At 36.6% G+C, this 16,426-nt stretch overlaps 1 protein-coding gene across 4 annotated transcripts in view; it reads right to left on the reverse strand.

The window, feature by feature from the left end:
- Positions 1–16,426, reverse strand: part of LOC111151612 (vacuole membrane protein 1) — a 153,053-nt gene that overhangs the window by 110,863 nt on the left and 25,764 nt on the right. For 2 of the 4 annotated variants that reach the window (XM_022509708.1, XM_022509711.1), the window contains exons 4-5: positions 16,295–16,385; positions 14,976–15,086 (exon numbers count right to left, since the gene is read on the reverse strand). In XM_022509708.1, the coding sequence (XP_022365416.1) occupies positions 14,976–15,086; positions 16,295–16,385 (202 nt within the window). The remainder of the gene's footprint in view (positions 1–14,975; positions 15,087–16,294; positions 16,386–16,426) is intronic. The other 2 variants (XM_022509710.1, XM_022509709.1) reach the window with 1 other exon arrangement.

Genomic DNA, 16,426 nt, shown 5'->3' on the forward strand with positions numbered 1-16,426 from the left:
TGACACACCAAAGGGCAAAGTTATCTGTAAAATATATTCAGCCTTCTCTTTATAGCTCAATATTTGGATGCCTTTTATCATTATTCTTGATAGGTATTGTTTCCATTAGACTTCATTTTCTAGGAGCTGGGTTTACCTGAAAGGGATAGGCTTGTTAAGGCTTTGTCCAGGAAACTGCTCCACCTAGTGTCAAAACTGTTCACATATCACATTATCTGAGTCGTTAATTCTTGCCAAAGGACACATTCTCTTTGTTATTATTAAACACAATAAACTTTATATATCGTAAATGGCACTTACAGTTTACAAATGGTTCTTTAATCACCTGCTTGTCTTGTAACATGGTGAATAATAATGTACGTGCATATAAGGAGCATGTCTAGGATATATTTCTCATTATCAAGTACCAAAGTTCCTGTTTATGTTACCCTCGTTGATTATAGGATTATGAATCATATTTTTCTAGTAATGGGAAGTAATTCTACAGTGGCTACTGAAACAACCCATCAGTTTTCCCAATTGTTTATAACAATCTAAACTTCACCCATAAATTACTTACTTTTCAAAATGACTGCAATGTTGAAAAACGAGTATTTAATAATTGCACACATCAATGATTATAAAATGAAATAAGAATTAAATCTTGCTGTCATCAGGCACATCATTTGAAAGAAATTTTCCCACTTTCCTCTTCACGCAAAGTTAGTTTATTTTCCCTTGATGGTTTTCGAGACCATTCAAAGATTTGCACAACTATATTCTCTTCTAAAAACACCATGTTAAGTCTAATATTATGACCTGGAAGAGAGAAGTGGTGATTCTTTTTTTTGGCAAAAGGATGAGTAAATGCGTGGTGATTCTTTTTTTTGGCAAAAGGATGAGTAAATGCATGTGTCTTGTAAAAAAATCCTTAAAAGGTGGCTAGGTCACTAACCCTGTGAGTTAGAGCAAGGGTTAAACAAACTATAGCCTGCAGAACAAATGTAGTCAGGCCACCTGTTTTTGTGAATAAAGGCTGATTAGAAAACAGTCTCATTCTTTTCCACACTATCCATGGATGCTTTCTCATTGCAATAACAGATCTGAAGAGTTGCAAAAGAGACTATATGGTCTAAGATATTTATTATCTGGCTCTTTGCAGAAAAAAAATGCTGACCAGTGAGCTGTCTAGCCCTAGGTCAGACCATTATTAAGGTGGAAATTTTGATTCATCCAAATAGAGATGCATCAAAGAGGTTAACAGCAGCAACATTACCTTCATTAACTTGTTTTTACTCTGGGCATAATTTCCACTAGTAAATAAGCATTCCTGGATCACTCATATTCTAAATCTTCTGCAAGGAAACTCGCTACGTGCTTGTTAAGACTAAAATAGATTTGTTAATGGATTTCTGAAAATGAATATCCAAGAGAAGAGTGCTTAGAAGGCGCAATCTGAGAAAAATCTGCCAGCTACAGAAGGCTTTTTACATCTGATCTACTTTTAAAAAAACATGAATAAAGTAAATGAATGAAGTAAGTAGCCTGCACTACTTGTCAGGGAAAATTCATCATACAAAGGAACAAAAAATGCCTGCATTAGAAATAAAATTGGTGCTCCCTTAATTTTTTTTTTAAGGATTTTGTTTATTTATCTGAGAAAGACTGCACAAGCAGGGTAAGTAGCAAGCAGAGGGAGAGGGAGAAGCAGGCTCCCCACTGAGCGGGGAGCCCAATCTGGGGCCTGATCCCAGGACCCTGGGATCATGACCTGAGCCTAAAGCCTGACTGAGCCACCCAGGTGCCCCTACAAATGCTACTTAATTTCTAATTTGTTATTTAGTAAGGATACTTTTCTTATATGAAAAAATAACATGCCCTACTATACAGACATACCAGAGATCATAAGCATGCTCATATACACTAAATGAAAAACAAAAGCACATTTTAAGTCATTCATTGTGCCGGTGTTTATCTAAATTTAAGTAAATTTAATGCAAAGAACATAGTACAGTGCTGTTTATAAACCAGAAGAGTAAATGTAGTTTTATTTGCTGGGGAAATAAAGAGGCTGTAGTGATGTTCAATACAAAACTGTTATGCAAAGTAAGAAAAAGCCATATACAGATTAGGTCATTTTTCATCAATAGTCATAATAGTCAGACATTAGGGACAGCCAATAAAGAAAGTCCAATTATTCTGCCTTATTCTGCACACCCCCCAGGATTTTTCAAATATTTTATTTTATTTTATTAACTTATTCAACATATATTTATTGAACACCTAGTATGCACCAGATACTATTCTAGATACCAGAATACAGCAATAAGCAGGTTAGAAAAAATTCCCGTCCTTAAAGAACTTATATTGTATATATTTGGGTTTTTTTAGAGGGGAAGGGGCAGAGGTAGAGAAAGAGAATCTTAAGCAGGCTCCACGCCCAGTGTGAGGCTTGATCTCACAATCCTGAGATCATGACCTGAGCTGAAATTAAGAGTCAGATACTTAATCGACTGAGCCATCCAGTTGCCCCAAGAGCTTATAGTTTAGAAGTGAAGCTCATACTTTAGTATCTGTTATTTTATAGCATATTAGGTTTTCTTATTTCAGCTACTTGCACTTCCATACACAATCCAATCCCTCAAATTTGAAACCCTTCCTACTGTCACTGCTTTAAATCAGGTGATTACTACCTCTCACCTGGACAGCTGTCTTCTAACTGGACTCATTTTCAGTTGCTTCCCCACCAAATCTACCCGCCGCACTGCTGCCAGAGTTATGCTTTTTTTTTTTTTAAGATTTTATTTATTTATTTATTTGTCAGAAAGAGAGAGCACACAAGCAGGCAGAGAGGCAGGCAGAGGCAGAGAGAGAGGCAGGCTCCCGGCTAAGCAAGAAGCCTGATGCGGGACTCAATCCCAGGACCCCGGGATCATGACCTGAGCCGAAGGCAGTGGCTTAACCCACGTGGCTGGGGACCACGCGTCCCCAGAGTTATGTTTCTAAAACACATGTTAAAACTTGTCTGAAAAACTCTTTACAACACATAAACTCCCTAGTCTGATGTTCAAAGCTTTTCAAAATTTGGCACCAACCTATGGCTTCTCTCCTTTCCAAAATATCCTACTTTCAAGTCTTTGCATTCACTGCCTTTCCCTCAACAAACCCATCTTCATGAACTTTTCCTACTCTTTCTCCAAGAGATTTTCTCCTTTTAGGGGTCCCAAACAATTTATGAATATCACTCTTAGAGTACTTACCACAATATCCTGCAGCATAATTATTTATGTAATAGATATCTTCTGCTCTATATATCCAATTCCTTTTGTAATTCACATAGTATTTCAGAATGTTTTACACTAAGTAACTGTTCAAGCTTTCTGAAGTAAACTGAACTACTAATGATGATTTTATGAAAGAATTTTTTTTTTTTGAGACTATATAAGACAACCCATTTGCTTGCAGTCTTAGTTTGAAAAAGTTTCAGAAAAATGAATGTTATCTAAATGAGTATTTCTGATTTTAGGAAGTAATTAGATGCCAATTTAAAAGAACTATAGCAAGGGTGCCAGGCTGGCTCAGTTGGGAGAAGCATGCAACTCTGGGTCTCCAGGTCATGAGTTTGAGTCCCATGTGGGCTGTAGGGATTACTTAAATAAATAAAACTTAAAATAAAATACAATAACTACAGCAGACATTACTCATATGTACGTAGGCAAATGGACTATAAAATTCTTTTTTTTTTTTTAAGATTTATTTATTTAAGAGAGAGAGAGAGAGTGAACACATGAGTGGGGATAACTGAGATCAAGAGTCAGATGCTTAGCTGACTAAGCCACCCAGGTGCCCTTGGCTTGGTTTTTTAAAAATTACTGAATTTTGAGTGTGCCTGAGTGGCTTAGTCAGTTACACCCTGGACTCTTGATTTCAGCACAGGTCATGAGCTCAAGGTTGTGAGATCAAGCCCTACGCTGGGCTCCATGCTGGGTGTAGAGTCTGCTTAAGATTCTCTTCCTCTCCCTCTGCCCCTTCCCACTGCCCACTCGAACTCTCTCTCAAAAAAATAAACAAAATAAAAATAAATCTTAAAACTACTCAATTGTTACCTGTCCCTATTACCTTGATAGTACATATTTTTGTAGTGCTTAGCCTATACATTATAAGTCCTTGCTTATTACAGTGTTATAGAAATTAATATTTTGCCTTTAATAGGGCAATGCAAATACCTTAGAAAAATCTTCAGTAATTTCAATTATTAAGTATCTGATTTATAGATTTTAATTCTCTTTATATATTTTAATCTTTCAAGACATTATCATTACTGCTCATCTTAATTTAAATTTCTACATATATTTACCCTTTTCTTACTTTTTATTCCTTCCTAAATTCTCTGGGCTTCAATACAGAATCACTTTCCTTTGATTCAAAGAACACCTTTTAGTATTTCCTTTAGAGAATGTTTGCTAATATCTTAATTTTACAGGTCACAGGCTACTTCGAGTATAGACTCCTCCTTTGCTAGCTTTTTTTCTTTTACCCTTTAAAGATACCATTCCAGGGATACCTGGGTGATGCAGCTGGTTGGGCCTCTGACCCTCGGTTTTGGCTCAGGTTGTGATCTCCAAGTCATGAGACTGAGCCCTGAGTTGTGCTCAGTGCAGAGTCTACTTGGGATTCTCTCTCCCTCTGCCTCTCCTGCCCTTGTGCTCTCTCTCTCTCAAATAAAAAATAAATTTATGGGGTGCCTGGTGGGCTCAGTCAGTTAAGTGGCTGCACTTGGCTCAGGTCATGATCCTGGTGTCCTGGGATGATGCCTGCAAGGGCTTCCCTGCTCAGTAGGGAGTCTGCTCCTCCCTCCCTTTCTGGCCCTCCCTCCCTGGTCATATTCTCACTCACTTGCTCTCTTATGAATAAATTAAAAATCTTTTTTAAAAAACTGCATCTTCGGGGCGCCTGGGTGGCTCAGTCCTTGGGTGTCTGCCTTCGACTCAGGTCATGATCCCAGGGTCCTGGGATCGAGCCCCACATCGGGCTTCCTGCTCAGCGGGAGGCCTGCTTCTCCCTCTCCCACACCCTCTGCTTGTGTTCCCTCTCTTGCTGTGTCTCTCTCTGTCAAATAATAAATAAAATCTTTTAAAAAAGAAAAAAAACTGCATCTTCAAAAAAAAAAAAAGACAACATTCTACTGTCGGCTGCTGACTTCTCAACAAAATCAATGACAGCAAGAAATCAGTCTTACTGGAGTTTCTTTGCAGATACTATGCTTTTTTTCTCCATTTCTTTTTATTCTGGACATCATTCTCTGGCCTATTTTACAGTTTACTAGCCCTGTTTTAGCTATGTCCACTGAAAGTCCAATAATAGAGTTCTTAATTTCAGTTACTATATTTTTTTCAATTCTAGAATTTCCATTCAGCTTTCAGTCTCCAATTCTCTGCCAAAATATTCAAACTTGTTTTTTATTACCTTGAACACAGTGCTTTTAAATTAAAATATATGTATAATAACTTCATTAAATAAATGGATCTGTTTAATGGATCCACCCCTGTGGATCTGTTCCTATTATTTCTTTGTCTTGATCAACTTATCTGGTCTCCTCAGATATCTGATTACTTTTGATTGAGTGCTGGACTTATATAAGAAAAAAATAAAGTTAAGGTGAAGACTAGGATGATTTTATTTTCCTTCAGACTTAAGCCTGAACTTTAGTCCCTATAAAGGCTAATTTATATCAAATCCATCCTTTCCTTTAAAGTATGGCCCCTTAGGGTTCCAATGCAGAGCCTTCAGGTTTATCAAGGCATTTAATTGTCCAGTATCACCTCTCAAGGCTTCCTCTTTAACACTAAGGTTGGCCTTGTAATTCTTTGTTTTTTAATCTTGATGATACCTTTAAACAGATGTTTTTAAATTTTGTTAACCTTGCAAAGATTCTTTCATGAGAAAATTGATCCAAATTGCCTAACCTCTCATCACTGGACATGGAACAATAATCAGTGGTTTTCAACTATACTGACACACTATTACATTATAAATCAATTGTGGGAAATGTTGCTAATAATTTCTTAAGAATAACAGCTGAAGGGGCGCCTGGGTGGCTCAGTTGGTTGAGCCGCTGCCTTCGGCTCAGGTCATGATCTCAGGGTCCTGGGATCGAGTCCCACATCAGGCTCTCTGCTCAGCAGGGAGCCTGCTTCCCCCCCCCCCCCCCCGCCCTCTCTCTCTGCCTGCCTCTCTGTCTACTTGTGATCTCTCTCTGTCGAATAAATAAATAAAAAAAAATCTTTAAAAAAAAAAAAAAAAGAATAACAGCTGAAGTGGGGTACCTGGATGGCTCAGTGGGTTAAGCCTCTGCCTTCAGCTCAGGTCATGATCCCAGGGTCCTGGGATCGAGCCCCACATTAGGCTCTCTGCTCAGCAGGGAGCCTGCTTCTCTTCCTCTCTCTCTGCCTGCCACTCTATCTGATTGTGCTCACTCTCGCGCTCTCTCTCTCTCTCTCTCTCTCTCTGACAAATAAATAAATAAAATCTTAAAAAAAAAAAAAAAGAATAGAAATTACAAATACAGTACACTACATTGATTGTATTTGCAATGCCACCTAGTGGCAGCCAAATACAGACATATTTAGGAAAAAAGTTCTACAAGTGGTTCTTAACCTGGTATGGGTTACAGTCTTTGGTGAATCTATTATCATAGGTCCTTTTTGCCAGAAAGATGAATATTTGCAAAAACACATAACAACATGTATAGCTTCAGGGCATTAACAGACCTCCCGAAGTCCATCTGTCCACTATTACAATTAATGGAACAAACCAACTAACCTAAAGGCCCAACTAACTTCCCTTGACCCGTGAGAAAAAAACTTCATTCACTTTCCTTTTCTTTACTCTCTGGTTAGTAATCAGAAATCCTGCATAAACAGTATCTAACTTTTCCTTTGTGGCTAGATATCTGTTCTGTGAAAACTACTAGATTTCCACTGTTTTCAAATCAAACTTACAAAAAAAATTTTTTTAAAGATTTTATTTATTTATTTGACAGAGATCACAGGTAGGCAGAGAGGCAGGCAGAGAGAGAGGAAGGGAAGCAGGCTCCCTGCTGAGCAGAGAGCCTAATGTGGGGCTCGATCCCAGGACCTTGGGATCATGACCTGAGCTGAAGGCAGAGGCTTTAACCCATTGAGCCACCCAGGCACCCCAAACTTACAAAATTTGACGGTAGTCCAAACTAGTCATTTATCTCTATTGATTTTCATAAAATTTAATGTGGGTCACACAACTACATTTACTTTTGATGTCTAAAGAAATAATAAGAACCTTCAGGACATCTGAATTAACTTATAACTTCAATTATACCTAAAATATAAATGAAAGTATTAACAAACTTAAAAACCAAGACAACTTTTCCATTTTATTTATTTATTTATTTATTTTAGGTAGGCCCCGCACCCAGTGTGGGGCTCAAACTCACAACCCTGAGATCAAGAGCCATATGCTCTACCAACTGAGCCAACTAGATGCCCCAAGACAATCTTTCCATTCTATTTATTTATTTATTTTATTATTATTATTTTTTAAGATTTTATTTATTTATTTGACAGACAGAGATCACAAGTAGGCAGAGAGGCAGGCAGAGAGAGAGGGAGGAAGCAGGCTCTCCGCCAAGTGGAGAGCCTGATGCAGGGCTCGATCCCAGGACCCTAGGATCATGACATGAGCCGAAGACAGAGGCTTTAACCTACTGAGCCACCCAGGCGCCCCGACAATCTTTTCATTTTAAAGGCAGATATACAGGTAACTAATATTATAGGAAATATAGTAACAGTTTGAGATCACCATTTAGTTGTAAAATGAGTTATAATTAGCTAAATGAAACATTTAAAAGAGGTAACTTCCATACTGAGAAGAACCTAATTGGGAAATTTTGCCTATTTAAAATATAGGAAAGATTTCCCTATTCTGTTTTTAAGCCATGATTTCTAGTAAAGAGTACTATGATGAAGAATGAATTAAATCTTTTCTACTTGCTAAGTTTCATTTCTTTTTCACCTATTTTACTACAAATTATTATCAAAAGGATAGTTAAATTTCTGACCAGACTACTCTTCTAACATGGTCACTTGTTTCCTTGACTAAGGAGTTATATATGTATATAGAAAATGTGACAGTTTCATTAGCACAAAAACAGAAAACACGAGAATGTTAATATCACATCCCTATGTGAGAATAAAGGCTCATAAATGAAAGAAGGTGTAATTAGGACTTTCTTTTTTTTTTTTTTTTTTAATATTTTATTTATTTATTTGACAGACAGAGACCACAAGTAGTCAGAGAAGCAGGCAGAGAGAGAGAGGAAGCGAAGCAGGCTCCCTGTTGAGCAGAGAGCCCAATGTGGGGCTCGATCCCAGGACACTGGGATCATGACCTGAGCCAAAGGCAGAGGCCTTAACCCCCTGAGCCACCCAGGCGCCCCGTAATTAGGACTTTCAAAACACAATCACATTTCACAGATAAAAGGCAAGAGGAGTGTATAAGGATGAACTCTTGATCATCTACCACCAAGAAAGTGTTAAGTTTTAAAAATAAAAAATTATTTAGAATAGCTTCTTAAGGAGAAGGCTCCATAGCTCAGGGGTTAGAGCACTGGTCTCATAGAATAGCTTCTTAAATAACACAGGTAAAAATTTTTAGACCTTTACTTGAATCTGCTTTTGCTTCTGGTTTCCTTGCTATTTTGATCTGTTCTATATTTGCCAAAGTTTACAAGTGGATAGTCTATACTTATTGAATAATTTTTTTCCTCTACATCTGATACCCTATTGATTATTGACTACCTTCCTCTTGGGAGGACTACATAAGATAATTCATATAAAGTGCTAAGCACACAGCCTGGCACATAGTAAACATTTAGTAATTGTTAGTCTATCATTCGGGATAAGCTGTAACAACAAACAACCCAAAAATCTCAGGAGCTTAAGATAAAAAAGTTTATTTCTCCCTTCCTATACACACCCATCACAGAATGGTAAAGGGAATCTGTTCATTACAGAGTCTCAGGCTCCATCTTCATACAATGGATAGGTGAAAGAGTGTGACAAACCTTGCAGTTTCTGCCATGAACCAATAGCTATCACTTATGCCCAAACTTCATTGGTCAAAGCAAATCTGTGGCTGGAGTTAAATATGATGCCGGGAATGCAAAATCTCCCCAAAGGTATTTATACCATAAAAATAAATACTAAATAAGGATTAAAAAAGAATAGAATCGACTTTAGTTAGTATTACTATGACAAGTACAATGATAATGTTTGCTATTGTATTAACAGTAGTAGTAACAGTGGTGTTAACTTCTTCCAATCTGACTTCCATCCCAACCAGGCAATTGAAAAATAAAGACCAGTGATATATTTTCCTTTTGCTCAACTTCCCTGAAAATTATTTTTTGTAGTTGCTCATTTTTCTTCATATGCCCTACTACACTTCAGGAATCCTGGAAAGAAAGCCTACGTCTAAATGAAAAGATCTAAAAACTAAAATAATCTGATCAAATGGAAATGTCATATACTGAGTCTACTTCTTTTTAACAAAGACTTTACATACTGAATTTGTTTGCTATATTGGTCTGTTTGTTTCTTTGTTTATTAAAGAGAGAGGGAGAATGTGAGCACAAGAATGTGCACAAGCAGGGGAGTGGCATAGGGAGACAGAGAAGCAGGCTTCCCAAAGAGCAGGGAGCCTGATGTGGGGCTCAATCCCAGGACTCTGGAATCATAACCTGAGCTGAAGGCAGATGTTTAACCCACTGAGCCACCCAGGCGCCCCTAAAAAAGTATTGACAACACTGATGCCTGACAAAACTTTGAGCAAACTAGGAAGAGAAGTGAGCTTTATCAACTCAATAAAGTACATTTGCAAAAACCCTACAGCTAACATGATACTTAATGGTGAGAAACTAGAGGCTTTCCTGCTAAGATTAGGAACAAGGCATGATGTTCCCCCACCATTTCTATTTACTACCACACTGGAAGACCTAAGTAATACAGTAAGAAAAGAAAATGAAAAGGTATACAGATTAAGATGAAAGAAATAAAACTTATTTGCAGATGAGATGATTATCAATGTAGAAAATCCTAAAGAATAAACAAAAAAGTTCTGAAACATTGTTATAGCAAAGTTGCAGTATACAAAGTTAATATACAAGTCAACTGCTTACTTACATACCAATAATTAACATACACAACCCATGAATTATGCCCCCAGGTAATTACCCAAATGAGTTGAAAACTCATATACACACAAAAACTTAGTGTATGATTGTTCATAGCAGCTTGGTTCATAATTGCTATAATATGGAAATAACTGTGATGTCCTTCAATAAGTGAATGAATAAACAAACTCTGGGGTACATCCAGAAAATGGAATATTATTCAGCATTAAAAAAAAAAATGAGGTAGCAAGCCATAAAAAAAGACATGAAGGAATTTTTCTTTCTTTCTTTCTTTCTTTCTTTTTTTAAAGATTTTTTATTTATTTGAGAGAGAGAGCGAGTGCAGTGGGGAGGGACAGAGGAAGAAGCAGACTTCCCGCTGAGCAGGGAGGAATTTTAAATTCATACTGCTAAGTGAAAGAAGCCAGGCAGAAAAAGACAGATGTATAAATCCAACTATATGACATTTTGAAAAAGCCAAAACTTACAGAGACAATTAAAGGATCAGTGGTTACTAAGGGTTTGTGGGTGGAAGAGAGGTGGAAGGTAGGAATAAATAGGTGGAACACAGGCAATTTTTAGGGCAGTGAAACTATTCCATATAATACTATAATGGAGGATATATCACATTATGTATTTGTCAAACCCACAGAACTGTAAAACAAAAAATGAATTCCAATGTAAGCAATTGGCTTTAGTTAATAATATATCAATACTGGCTCAACTGTAACAAATGTATTGTACCAAAGTAAGATATTATTAATAGTGAAATCATCATCAGGTTGTATATCTAAAACTAACATATTTCATGTCAATCATACCTCATTTAAAAAAACAAAACAGGGGCGCCTGGGTGGCTCAGTGGGTTAAAGCCTCTGCCTTCAGCTCAGATCAGGATCCCAGGGTCCTGGGATCAAGCCCCGGGTCAGACTCTCTGCTCAGCAGGGAGCCTGCTTCCCCCAACCTTCCTGCCTGCCTCTCTGCCAATTTGTGATCTGTCTGTCAAATAAATAAATTAAAATCTTTAATTAAAAAAAAAACACACAGGGGAAGCTATGTGTGGGTATAGAACGATACGTGGAAACTTTACCCTTTCTGCAGCCCTAAAACTGGTCCAAAAAATAAAGAATGTAAGCAAAGCAAGCAAGCCAGCCAGCCAGAAGTAAGGAAAGGAAGGAAGGGAAGGTGGGCAGGAGGGAAGGAAGGGTGGGAGGGGAGGAAGGAAGGGAGGGAGGAAGGAAGGAAGGAAGGCAGGCAGGTGAGGGAGGGGAGGGAGGCTGGGTTCATGGGTTGCTCTGTTGGTTAAGCAACGGACTCTTGGTTTTGGCTCAGGTCATGATCCCAGTCAGGGTCCTGAGATCGAGCCCTAGGTATGGAGCCTCCTTAAGATTCTCTCTCTCTCTCTCTCTCCCTCTCCCTCTGCCTTGCTTGTGGGCATACTCTCATTCTCTTGCTCTAAAAAGGTGGGGGAGGAAGGAAGGAAGGAACAACGAGCGAAGGGAGGAAGGAAGGGAGGAAGGTAAGTAGTAGGTGAATTCTCAGTCCTTTGCAAATTCCCCTTCATTTCTGTCCAATCACTGGCACCAGCAACCCATGTGGATCAGGTGAAGATCTCATCTACGTTGCAATATAATTACTCTTTTTAGATACTTACAATTTCTCTTTTTAGATATTTATAATACATACTGAATACACAAGTGAACACAAAACTATTCAGTTAATAGTATCAACATCTACTCAAGTCAAAAACCAACAGTTATCTCTGGCTCCTTCCCAGGTAACCAAATCACAACATCTTTGTACTAATCACATTTCTCTAAGATTTGTCCTGTTCCATCTCAATGCTACTAACCACTCTTCTGAAATATTAAAAATTTATGCCATCTTTTGGTGTCATTCTGCTTGCCTTCTCTCTGCAAGTTCTTTTTTGTAATCTCCCCTCCTCTACATACTTCCTGCTACCTCCACAGAAGCCTGGTCTCTCAGAAGGATTATCATAATTGCCCATCTTCTTTCTCTCCCACTTGCAATCTATCTCCCACACTACAGCCAGTATCATGTATGGGATCTTGTTATTTTACTTGTATTTAATTTTAGCACATTTAAATAATTCTAAGGGTGCCTGGGTGGCTCAGTTGGTTAACTGCCTTCAGGTCCAGTCACGATCCCAGGGTCCTGGAATAGAGCCCTGCATGGAGAATCTCTGTTCAGTGGGGAGCCTGCTTCTCCCTCTCCTCCCTGCTTGTGCTCTCTGTCACTATCTCTGTCTCAAATAAATAAATAAAATCTTTAAAATTTTTTAAAAAATAAAATAAAATCTAAATAATTAAAATAAAATATAATAAAAATAATACAAGTATTTATTATGAATTTTATAGATATTGTATATAATATTATTGGTTAATATTATATTAATAATTTTATAAATATATAAAAATAAAAATAATAAAAATAAAATAAAATAATACAATAAAAAATTTACTTAATGCTAAAATGTGACCTGATCCACTCTGGACCCCAGTTTATTATTAGCAGTGATAATGGCACAAAACCATTACTTATTTATTTAGATTTATTTATTTATTTAAAAGAGAGAGAGTGCAAGGGGGAGGGGGCAGAGGGAGAGGGACAAAGAAATTTTAGCAGGCTCCATGCCCAGCGTGGAGCCAGAGTGGGGGGCTCAATCCTGAAATCATGACCTGAGTTGAAAGCAAGAGTTGGGCACTTAACTGGTTGCACTACCCAGGTGCCCTGCCACAAAACTTTTATATGGCTCTTAAGTACAATGTAATACAATTTCAGATGTTCCTTAACTAATTCTTCATAGTTGCTAAACTAGTGCAACATATACAGTACTGACTTTAATGAGAGTATAATACATTCCTTCAAATAGCTCTTGAAGAATTCCTTCTACACTTGTGAAAAGCCTAACCAAACCCCATTAAATCTGCCCTCTGATCCCCCAGCAGAACTACTTAATTTATGAAAGCAAAGACTTGACTTTTCACTCAAATGAATTTTATAATAAATGATTATTTGTATCTTTCTAAATTCTTTACTGGATACACGGATCAATGAAGACATTTTATAAATGTCATTTTATAAAGGTTTCTCACGGATATGAAAAGAAACAGGAAACATAAAACTTCCTTGTTTCAAATTTCTTTAACTTATTGTGGAATTTCTAAGTTTCATTAGAATCCCTCTTAATATTTGGTAGAATCTGCTACCTGGGTTGCTTTTTAGATAGTTCTAAATTAATCAAATGCTACAAATGAATTCCTTAATCTGGTTTTCCCAAGGAATCTCAGAGAAAAGGTCTAGAAAAGAACAAAAGGTAACCTATAACGGTAATTATTTTCCCTTCTCCCTCAACCTCTAATAGAGCATTATACTTCTAAAACTATAATTATTAAAGACACATTATTGTGGATTAGTTCTAAGATTTATGTCCCTATGTGGAATAAAATCAGCAACAAATCATGAATAGAATTCTAAAATTTGAGATTTTAAAAAGTCTTTTAGACTTGAAGAAGTTATGAATTACACATTAATCCTCAAATTATTCTTCAGGCCATTAATTTAGCAGGCTTCTGAACAATCACTCCTTAACACTTATTTCCCTGCTTCAGAAATGAATTCATTGAAGCATAAAGATTGGAAGTGTTTGCTGTGTTGAACTTTATTTTGGCAATCAGTACCACTGTGACAATTTTCACCTGTCTTTCCCCAATGAAGATCAAGCTATTTCAAGTATGAAGTTGCTTTCAATTCTTCAGGAACAGGAATACATTGAAATAAGAGAGGCATCCAGGGCACAAAATTTAATGAAACACTCACTCATCAAGTCCATATTTACATGACCCTGGAAGCGCCATTTAAATTCAGTGCCCTAGATGTCTTGCTAGTCATCCCTGGTCCTAGCCCTGCTATAATTTCCATGCATGTGGAAAACCTTTTTTTTTTTTTTTAAAGATTATTTATTTATTTATTTGACAGACAGAGACCACAAGTAGGCAGAGAGGGAGGTGGAGACAGAGAGAGGGGGAAGCAGGCTCCTCGTTGAGCAGAGAGCCCAATGCGGGGCTTGATCCCAGGACCCTGAGATCACGACCCGAGCTGAAGGCAGAGACCCCAACCCACTGAGCCACCCAGGCGCCCTGAAAACCTATCTTTTATCTTTCTAATTTCTTAAGTAAAATAGTATTTTTTAGGAGGGGTACATTTTATATTTTGATTTTAAAGGATTTAAGAAAGCTTTTAATCCTACACACATTAATATTTCATTAATCACATTCAGTGAGAATGCCAAAATGACTATCCAGGTGTGTATACATGATATTTGAGGACATGAGGGAAGACACCATTTCTCATTTGCTGATTAACAGAAAAAGTAAACTGTTCAAATTAATTCTAAGTCTTACATGGCTTGTAAGCCATTACATGGCTTACATGGATAATTTCATATATTTAAAGAACTTCAACTATTAAAACGACAATTGCATAAGCAAAAGAACCATTATTCCAAAATCCAGAAAGATAAAAAACATTTCCTGGCTGAATTAATTTAAGTAAACAATCTCATCTGCTCAAGGGTTTTTCCCTCTTCTCTTTTTAAATCCTCAATCAAAAAGGAAAAACAAAACAGAATTCTAAATCAAACTTACTGATCTGAGGATGAGAATGCTTTTAAGATGCAAAGGTAAGTAAATAAAAATCTTAGAATTTTAACTTCTGAAGTAAAAGCACCAATTAAAACATCTCTTTCAATCTTCCTTATAATTCTTACCAGATAAAGGAGGAAGGTGTGCAGCCCTGTTCCAAGCCCAACAGAAGACAAAATTCCTAAGCCTATCCAGTAGGCATACAAAAGAAATTGTTTCTCTATACGTTGCACATACTGAAAAACAAAAAGGATAGAGTGAAAAAAAAAAAAAACCACAAGTTTTTTTAAACAAAAATGTGTTATTACCTACAATCAAAATAAAACAAACCAACTAAAGTAAGTTTCTAGTAGGAAGAAAGCATTAAGGGTAAAAACCCCTTAAAAGAGACCTAATTCTTCTTACATAAAAAATTCATCTAATTGTAATAAAGCTTTTGGTTTAGGCCTTTAAAATCCTACTATTGCAAATGACATTTACAGGAAAAATGCAAATTACTAATAAGATAACTATGAGAATTAAAAGTTTTAAAGATAACTGAAAGTTAACAAAGATTTTGTTTAAGAAAGCATTGTAATAAACAGCAGTGAGAGTGGGCAGTTATTTATATATTTGTGAATGGAACATATTCTTGTTTATCCAAGTAAAAAATGGAATAAAATTATTTTTGTATATTTAAGACCAAGATGTTTTTTAAACAAGAGCAAGCTGAATGAAGTCCACTGAGCTATTGTTGGAGGAATTCCAGACACTACAGTCTAGATTCTCATACTGGCAAATAAATTAATCTAACCAGTTCCTTACAAACTCTAAATGACGCACACAGATTTCTTCAAAATATTTGAAAGAAATGCATTTAAAACTATAAAAACTTCTCTACGATTAGAGGTTAACTGCTTCAAAAAATAAAGTAATACCACTTTTAGAACCATTTCCTATTAGAATACATTAGTGTTTTACTATTTTAACAAAAGTTATTAACACAATGTCCTATTTTCTTTCAGTTGTATTGTATTTACGGACTACAGACAAATGAATGTCTCCCTTTTTATACATATAAAACCTAACCTTCAATCGAGGATGACTATATCTGGACAGATCACAGGAGGGTGTTATAGAAAATATGAAGACTTTGGTGCTGACTAAAGGATTCATGCTATTCTGACTAAACATCATCAGGAAAGTTACATTTGAATCCTTGAAAGTAAAAATGATCTATGCCAAATATAAAGGCTCAGCAGCCATCAACTGCGACAAGAATATTTTTAATATTTGGTCTTAAAAGAAAGACAGTAAGGTATCAGTTATGAGATAAATTTAAAAAACAAAACCAAGTCTAAAAATGTGGAGGGTAGAAATTTTGTCAAACCCACAACAGTTCCATTTTGAAACTGTTTGGGAGGTACAAGAGGTACAAGAACAGAAAAGCTGCTGAACCTCTTACCTGTTGATGTGCTCCTTCAACATAATACGTAGCTATAAGTACAGCAAGCAGCAGTAAAAAAGACACCACAATGCTTTGACGATGCCATAATCTTAAAAACAATTTAAAAACAAAAACAAATGAAATATCTCA

Source organism: Enhydra lutris, unplaced genomic scaffold (genome assembly GCF_002288905.1).
Source record: "Enhydra lutris kenyoni isolate GAN:26980312 unplaced genomic scaffold, ASM228890v2 scaffoldscaffold26, whole genome shotgun sequence".
NCBI classification, from domain to species: Eukaryota; Metazoa; Chordata; class Mammalia; order Carnivora; family Mustelidae; genus Enhydra; species Enhydra lutris.